General features: G+C 33.9%; 1 protein-coding gene across 6 annotated transcripts; it reads right to left on the reverse strand.

The window, feature by feature from the left end:
* Positions 1 to 2,490: 2,490 nt before the first annotated feature.
* On the reverse strand, positions 2,491 to 8,060 carry LOC101216309 (50S ribosomal protein L19, chloroplastic). 6 transcript variants are annotated; one of them, XM_031887988.1, is made up of 7 exons: positions 7,666 to 8,060; positions 7,050 to 7,150; positions 6,388 to 6,652; positions 4,416 to 4,664; positions 4,235 to 4,321; positions 3,919 to 4,052; positions 2,491 to 2,990 (listed from the first exon to the last, which is right to left on the reverse strand). In XM_031887988.1, exons 3-7 carry the CDS (start codon positions 6,631 to 6,633, stop codon positions 2,885 to 2,887), a joined length of 822 nt encoding a protein of 273 aa, XP_031743848.1. In that variant the 5' UTR covers positions 6,634 to 6,652; positions 7,050 to 7,150; positions 7,666 to 8,060; the 3' UTR covers positions 2,491 to 2,884. The 6 variants fall into 6 exon arrangements, with proteins under 6 accessions (XP_031743848.1, XP_031743849.1, XP_031743851.1 ...); XM_031887989.1 differs by having other exon boundaries at positions 7,050 to 7,147; positions 7,666 to 8,051; XM_031887991.1 differs by lacking the exon at positions 7,050 to 7,150 and having other exon boundaries at positions 7,666 to 8,052.
* Positions 8,061 to 9,107: the final 1,047 nt, after the last annotated feature.

A 9,107-nucleotide genomic window follows, 5' to 3' on the forward strand; every position in this document is an offset into this window, starting at 1 on the left:
TGTTATCAATTATCTACCGCTCGCGTTTGGTATCATCCAGGCGCTTCTTATATCCGAATTTATTTATTTTTCCTTTTTCCTTTTAGGAAATATTCCCAAAGTTTTTAACATTTTTCATATATATTAAAGTCATTAACTTCATAGCTACGCAATAATTTAATTTTTATACTTTGTTTAAAATGTGTAGCCATGCATACACTACTATACAATATTATAATAACTACATTTACCGATAGATATTATTTTAAAATTTTGATTTAGGATTGCATTTACTAATTACTTGAAATTCATTTTTTTTATTATTTGCTATAGCATTTACTATTTTATTTTTCAGTCATAAACACGAATTAAACGGCTCATAAAGTCTTACTCCAAACATGGCGAGGACTCTAAAATTTAGAGAGAAAAAAAGATAATTTAAGTCCATTAACAAACCGATCGTTTTTTAATAAATTTCAGATTTATTCTTTCCTATTCACGTCATCTTTATTTTCTCTTCTAAAATTTATTCATTCTTCTTTATCTTCCATCTTCTTCTTTATTCTTGATATATGATCTAAACTATCGTGTAAACCATTATTACTAATATCTCGTTTAAATTTGGTAAACGATCTCTCAAAAATAAATCATCATTACTAATAGTTTGTTTAAATTTGACACACGTTGAGACGAGTATAAGACCGTTTACGTGTGTGATCAATTAATTGTGAAGTATTTTTCAAACTATTTATGTGTGCAATCGATTAATTTATTTTACTTGTGAGCTTTTTTCATTTTTCAAAAATTGTTCTATGCCATATTCACCCTTTATTCTACTTGTTTAATAAATTCCATGAAAAGATTTCAATAAAAAATAATTTAATATATAATTTGAGAAATTATCCCTAATTAGAATCACATTTATCACTAATTCACACCAAAAAAAATAGATTTCCCAGAAAACGTTTTTACCTCTAGTTGAAATAATTTTTAAGAAATCACATTTTTAAATTTTGTTTAGAGAAAAAAAGATTTTCCAAAAAAATGGACTAAAGTTTTTTTAAAATGACTTAACCAACTGGCTTTTCACCCCTAAATGTTTAAAATAAAATTATAAAAATTGAATCAATATTTTGTATCCTAACAATTCATTTTTATTTTTCTTTTTAATATAATTTAAAAATTATTTGGTATTTTCATTTTTAAAAAAAAAAAACAGTATATTTAATCGACATTAAAGATTTCTTAAACCTAAATTTAATTCAAAATATATTTTATTTGAATTTTGGAATGCAAAACATTACTTGCACTGCAGTTCCTCAAACCATCTTTAGAAGAAGAAAAAAGGAAAATAAAAAGAAAAATAGATAGTAGGGTGAAATTTGCACAAATCTAAACGAGGAAGAAATCAACAAACAACAGCGGAATTTATTTTATTCTATTTTATTAAAAGATGGGCGGTGAGTAGAACCACAAAACAAAACAAAAGAAGAATCGACCCAAAATTCCTATTCCCGAGCAAAGTATTTGACCCAAAATTCCTCGTTGGTGGAAAACGCACCCACAGTTTTCTTTTTTCCAATACCCAGCCATTAGCTTTTCTAATTAACCTAAAAATGAACTTAATCAGGTTGGATCCAAAATTTACTTTTTAAATCCAAATCTAATCTAAACATATAACAGTGGATTGTATAAATTATAAAAAAATTATTGACAAGGCACCCATTATTTTTTAAATATCCCTATACTTTAAAATGCTATTTTAACCTATCTTTTCTCATACCTATTTTCTTTTAATAATTATAGAACTAAAAGAAACTAGAGTACATTGAATTAAAAACAAATGCTTAATAGAGAGACTTAAAGTAGATACTATAATCGATTTTGCATAAATTTGTAGACTATCATATCCAAGGAAATGATGAAACTCAAACTAAAGATCACATCTCGAGACTGAGGCTGACCCTACCATTGCATGAAAGGGGAACATTTTATGCATTTAATTCTTAAAAAAGAAGTCTAGTCAACGTTGATCTAGATGCCCTAAGTTAGAATTTTCCTATACATACGTTATAACAACTTCAGAAAAAACTAACAGCGGAACCAAAAGCAAACATAGAAAATAAAAATAATAACTGGTTTCTACTTATTCTATTAGATTATCAACTGTTTACCTGGCTAATTAATTAAAACATATAATCGAGTAAAAACACATTTTTAGTACCATCTCTCCTTCATGGGAAGTTATTTATTAAACTGTATACACTAAAAGTTTCCGAGTACTATAGCAGTGCATAGTACTTTCCTTTAGAATTAGACATTGTATTATTTTAACCTATGGTCCTACACAATTGTTAAATGAAGAGATACACAGTACTAGATAGGTATTTTCTCCAAGGATAAGCTGCTAAGAATATTATACAACTCGTCCAACAAATTTGCCGACCAATAATGCAGTTTACAGCCTGAGCCCTACACTTCATCTATTTAAAATGAACAGCACGGGGAAGGTTTGTAAGGAATGGAAACCCTGTTAATGATAAAGTAATAAATATATCCTTAGTTCAAAAAGAAGATTTCATCAGCCACAGACATTATAAACAGAAAGCTCTTTGGCATTTCAAGGAAGGGGCAAAATCCGGCAACCGACCAACAAAAAGATAAATGATGACACGGTTTGCTTGAGCAACTAATCATACAAAAGAAAGAACATTTTCTTCTCGAGGCAATCGATGCGAAGTCATTTTTGTTTATTCTTATTTTAGCTCCACTAGTTTATCACGCTGATCCTCCATGCATAAAACAGGATAAAATAATCATGAAAGCTCGTGAGATTTTTCGCTCAAAAGGATTTAAACGCACCATGTTACGGAAACACTTCTGATCCCATTGAATAGAAAACTTGCTACTGCTTCTTAAGCGCGTTCATTTTGTCCCTAAGATAGTAAAGCTTAGCTCTGCGCACTTTCTTCTTCTCCAATACCTTAATCTCTTTTATGTTCGGTGAGTATCTGTCATGCACAAACCACTTATTTTAGTCAGAAGCACAAAGTTATCAGAGGCGAGTATCATTTAAAGAAACAACTGTATAGAGAAAGACCATACATATATATGTCCATATTAATACATAACATTCAATAAGTATTGTTCACCAATCACCATATACAATTTTACTAGAATCAAGGGTGAAGGGAAAACCAAAAAACTCTAAAAGCCGAAATAAACTGACCGAAACCACTGTCAGTTCACTTTAATATTGGTTTGGATCGACAGGATGGCTTTGTTTTCAGTTTAAAAATCCAATTATATTTAAGACTCAAATTCATAAAGATTTGCACCTTAAGGTTAATGATTTGTATTAAATTTTTAAGAAGCACAAAGATGACAGACATGCATGGTGACATGTCAATTTCTAGAAAATAGGACACATACATGTTGCAGACACGCTTTATGAAATAAAATACGTGAAGTATTGACACTGCTTTATAGATAAAAGTACATAAATTTATCATACAAATATAAAAAGTTTAGTCATTTAATCATATTGAAATCTTAAAAGATGTAGAAATTTTAGTTGGCAGTGACCAAAGAAAGAAAAGGTCGTCCTAATACTTTAGGATGGATCAATAATTCAATATTTATGGATAAAGTCTATCATAAAATCTCCATTCCCACCCCCACCCCCACCCCATTTCTAGGTTAAATATTTTTGAAAGACGTGTCCAAAATTAGGAAAATAATAATCATAATAATAATCTTGAAACATTTTTTAGTGTCCCAGATACGTGTCAGGTGAATGTCTAGATGTATCCGAGTCCTTTTTCCCGGATACACAATTCTTCAGTTCTTCATCACAAAGGTGAGCAGGGCCAAAGACAATCAAATTAGGAATGTAGCGTTTGCAGAAAATAATTACATAAAAAAATCAGCAATACTTACAGAGGAAAGAGGGACTCAATCCCAACACCAGCAACTACCCTCCTTATTCTAAAAGTTGAGTTTAGACCGGCATTTCGTCTGGCTATCACAATACCTTTCAATGTTGAGATACGTCGCTTGTTCTCAGGTACTTCCTGTTCAAAAGCCAAAAGCTGTTCAATAAACTCATCTACAACTGCCTTTAGGTATTAAAAACGTCTAAAGGTAATGAAACAACATGATATGATTTGACTGAAATGAACTCTACCCTTCTTTTTATACAGACAAGTACTTTCATAGAGAAAAATAATGAAAGAATACGAGTAATGAACTCTACCACTTTGAGCTGCACAATATAGCCTGGCTTTATATCTGGAATTTCTCTTCGTGCTTTTACCTCCTCAACAGCTTCCTTATCTAAAATCTGTGAGTAGAAGAAAGCAATGTATTGAAAGCATACAGAAGGGAAGATGAGGTGAAATTAATTCTTTTCCAACAATACTCAGAAATGTGAATACCTGCATTATGTGTCTTGAGGTTTTATCAAGCCTCTTAAATTTGATGCGAGGTGGTATAACAGAATCAACTGCAGGGGATCCCTGTAGAGCTGATTCCATCGAGCTTGTCGTAGCAATGCCCCTACTAGAAAAAGGAGCTGCAGTTTCTGCCAACTGAAAAAAATGTGGCCTAGAACTTTGGAATGCTGAAAAAGTTGAAGATGCATGTTTTCTCAAAGGCACAAATTCCATTTGAGAGCTCATATTTTTCTGTTAAATATTGATGTAAATTGTTATAAAGTGATACGTTACAAAACAGACTCTTAATGAATAGATATTGCTTCCAATGAGTACCCAAAAACCAATAGCAAGCTAAGTTTCAGCAACAATGAAAGAAAACATTTGCATATTGTCTTTCTCAACGAGTACCGCTATACACAGTTTCTGAAAAAAATTCTCACAAGGATAGTTGACAGTTTTTTCTAATTTTCAGCAACATTGAAAGAAAAGAGGTAGATAAGAGGAAGATAACCAATCTCCAATGATGGCAAGGAAATTACAGAAAGGCACCAATTATCAAGGATCATAGAAGAAAAGAACTATAACCACATTGTTTTCCTAGAAAAGTTACATCAGCTTGACGCAAGCTAAATACAGCTTAGACAGACTACTTACAGAATAAATAGGTGGTTCTCTACACATATTTTGTTGAGAGGGAAAATAGGATATTGTTAGACCTCCAATTGTATTTAAATATAGCAGGAAAGGGAAGAATGATAGCATACGTGCGAGTGGGAGAGTGAGCACTAAGGGTCCCACAGTGGTGAGACCACAGTTAGCCAGAGAAAAATGAGTGAAATAGAGAAGTTGCAGGCACGGAGAAGGGGGATCATTTTGTGAAGGATTTTTGCAAAACTTCATTGAGAGAGAGGAAAGGCAGAGAGGGTAGTTTCTTTTTATTATGTTCTTAGTTTTTCTACAATTCTCAATTCCGAATTGAGATTATCAATTTCCTCTTGTAATTGTAAAGTTTATATCAATATATTACGAACACAGCTTCTTGGTGTTCTATCATATACATAATAAATAAGAGTCTAAGACAAGACAATAATTGTAAAGTTTATGTTTTTTATTTTTTTTGACACAAAAACCTTACATTGAAAAAATGAAAGAATAAAAGGAAAAAAAGCTCCTGAAAACAAGAGACCAACACAAGCTACAAAAAAAAAAAAAAAAAAAAAAAAAAATCCAATCCAAGAGAACAAGATCAATATCATGATTACAAAACAATCTAGTGACTGAAACTCAAATGGAAGCATTAGACTTCAGTCCTCACCAACTACCAAACTACCTCTCTAGATTTCTCCACATCCCTAAAAATTCTACTATTGCACTCCAACCAAATACTCCACAAAATAGCAAAGAAGCTTGCTTGCCACAACACTCCTCTCCCAAAAAAGCGGACTCCAAAACCACTTTCCCTCCAACAAAGAACACCCATCCCCCCAATAACCCCCCAAAAAAGAATTGCCACCTAAAAGGTAATTTGAGAGCAGGCATTCCCACAGGTACACCAAATGACTCAGATCCATAATTAAGTTCAAGAGCCAGTTCTAGCTCATGTATTCATACTCTACGTTACTTTATAGCAATAAGACGTTCAGCACATATAACGTCTGGTCAGTATTAGAGGCATGTTCATAACACACATAATTGATCAAATACTGTACATATTACCCTCTCCCCAACCACCAGTCAGGTGTTGGCCAATACCAATACCAATATCACGAGATTTACTTGTCTCGCTACTTATGAATTAAAACATTAAGCACAAACTCATAAAAGCTTCCAATTTGAACTAGACTAAATGTCATTAATTATATATGCAGTATGAACCAAAGTGAATTTACTGAATAGTTATAGAACCTCCCAAAACAACACAAGAATGAAACATACTAGTAAACGACCTAAGATGAAAAGTAGGTATACGAACAAAAATACATACGAAGGCTTCCGGATATTGATTGCCCGACCTCGAGAAAGACCTCAAGAAGGAACCACACAAAGACCCATATGACTTCCCAAAAAGATAAGGAATAGTAAAACTGTTTTCCATCGACATTGGGGCCGAGCAGCTACAGCCAGCATCCCCATTCAGAGGATAACCTCTAATCAATTTGAAATTAGCATCAGGAATTTGCCTTCGTACCAATTGATTAATTCTGCGAAAACCTTGCATTTTCGCACTAGATTTCCAGCTGCATTATCCACAGAAACTCCATGAGCGTTGAGTAATATAAAACAATCTCCATAGAATTGTTACAAAACAAGCAGGTGAGAAGAAACATGATGGAAGTGAAGCAGCGTATAAATAATGTAGCTTAAATATACATTGCACTGATCAAGATTTCTGGAAATGTCAGCTTATCCTAGATCACCAGTAAACAAGAAATTCGAAAAACAGAACCAAAAAAGAAAAAGAAAGTAGAGCACTGGATGATTGATTCACGTCCAAATCAGATCAGCCAAATACAAACCACGTTTCAATTTTGTTATTAAAGAAAACAAACAACTCTTCCACTGTTTCATTAGACAAGTTCAAACTCGTGTGTTTTCAATTGACAGAGAAAACGCAGATGAAGATTGGGAGAATACCAGTGACAACAAAGGAGTAAGAAATCAGTGCAAAACCGCTGGAAAAGAGGGCTCGACAGCACGAGCGTAAGAAAGACGACGGCGGCGGCGAAACCGATCTGCTGAAACAGAGGAGGAGACGGCGTGAAGATGAAGAAGAAGAAGAAGAAAACGATGATGATGAAAGAGTTATTTTGATTTTACGAAATGGTTTAGGGTTTTTCGCTTTCTTTTATTCATTATATTTATTTTACAAGTTTCTCCTCCTCCCTCACTTAGCTTTATTTTCCTCCAAAACTAAATAAATAAAATAATTGTAATAAGTTTAGCTGATTTATTTTCCCTTTATTTTTGTGAGGTAGAATTAGGGGTGAAAACGGGTTGGGTTGGGAGACATTCTCAACCCAACCCATATTTTTCGGATTATTTGGGTTGGCAACCCAAATAACCCGAATTTAGTTTTCAACCCAACCCATATTTTACGGGTTGTCGGGTTGAACATTTTGTAAATGGAGATGGACTGAACATTTTGTAAGTGGAGATGGACTGAACATTTTGGCGATGGATTGAACATTTTGTAAAAAAATATGTTTTGAATTATTAAAAAATTCAAGAAACAAAATGTTAATATACTTACGGAGGAGGATCAAGATTTGAGATTGGAGATGGACGAAATGGATGTCTCAGATCTGAGACGCAATGGTTGAAATCGGAGATGGGTGAAAGCTACGGGCCGGTCTCGTTATCTTGGATTAGGACAGAAGGGATGTATCTGATTAAAGATGGACGAAAGAGGAGACGCCAGAGACTTGAGACGAAGGAGAAGGAGACACTGGATACTTGACAAGAGGTCGAAGAATGAGAAGTCGGAAACTTGAGAAGACGCCGAAGAAGACTCCGGCCTAAAACTTGAAGACAACCGAGGGAAAGAGGAGGCGGAAGACTTGAAGACGCGTGAGGGAGAGAGGAAGCGGAAGGCAGAAACGTTGAGAAGGGAGAGGCGAACGCGGACGCGGACGCGCGAGGGATGAGATTTGAGAATATTATTAACCTAATTTTTATTTTTTATTAAATACATAAATATATATATATATATATTATATTAATTCGGGTTGGGTTGGGTTGAATCGAATTTTTCAACCCCCAACCCGAGACCCAACCCAACCCGAAAAAATCAATTTTTTTTAACCCAACCCAACCCATATTTTAACCTAACTCAACTCAACCCTTATTATATGGGTTGGGTAGTCCGGGTTATTCGGGTCCAACCCATATTCTTACACCCCTAGGTAGAATCCTTAAGGTGGACAATAAAATAATATAAGCAGTATGACAATTATATTATACTTATGCTATGATTTTTGTGTATAACCCAATGTATACCTTTTTTACAAATATCCAAACTAAAAGGATAATGATGCATACTAGGAGGAACTTTTACCACAAGATTGCCATTTTCTAAAGTTTTGGTGTATCTTATAGTCCAAAAAACTCGTGCAGGTGCTAATGTAGTAGGAGCATATACCTAAAGTAACTCAGTCGTCATTGATTCCCTCTAGAAATTTGTCATTAACCATCTACCAAAATTGTAATAGATGTCCGACTATAGTTCACCTACGTATAAACAAGTTCGATTGTTCCACCTTCATCAGTGGGAAGCGTTGTAAAGACTTCAAGGCTCCGACAATCGCGAAACCAAGATGTACGATCTTTTAGGATCTCTGCAATCTATAGAAGTACTTGTGATGGTGAACAAATAAATTCAACTTCACACTATTTACTACCATAATACACATTGTTATATCAGTAGTATGAGCATGCTTGCCTTAATCATGGACTCTAAACTAACAAGACCACAAGCTCGTGTTACCACTCCACTGCAACTTTGTGAAATGGCAAAATTCCCACCGAATCCGAACTAGGTTGGACAAAACACTCCTGCAACAAATCCAGATTAGAAAGCTATTAGGCTAAGGAATATTAACTTACAAGCCACATACGAAAGTAAATTAGAACCTTCATCCCAGGCATCTGGACCCAATCGACAACAGTTCCTATAGCCTTTAATAGGAAGGCTAC

The sequence above is a fragment of the Cucumis sativus genome, chromosome 1 (assembly GCF_000004075.3).
Source record: "Cucumis sativus cultivar 9930 chromosome 1, Cucumber_9930_V3, whole genome shotgun sequence".
Taxonomy (NCBI): domain Eukaryota; kingdom Viridiplantae; phylum Streptophyta; class Magnoliopsida; order Cucurbitales; family Cucurbitaceae; genus Cucumis; species Cucumis sativus.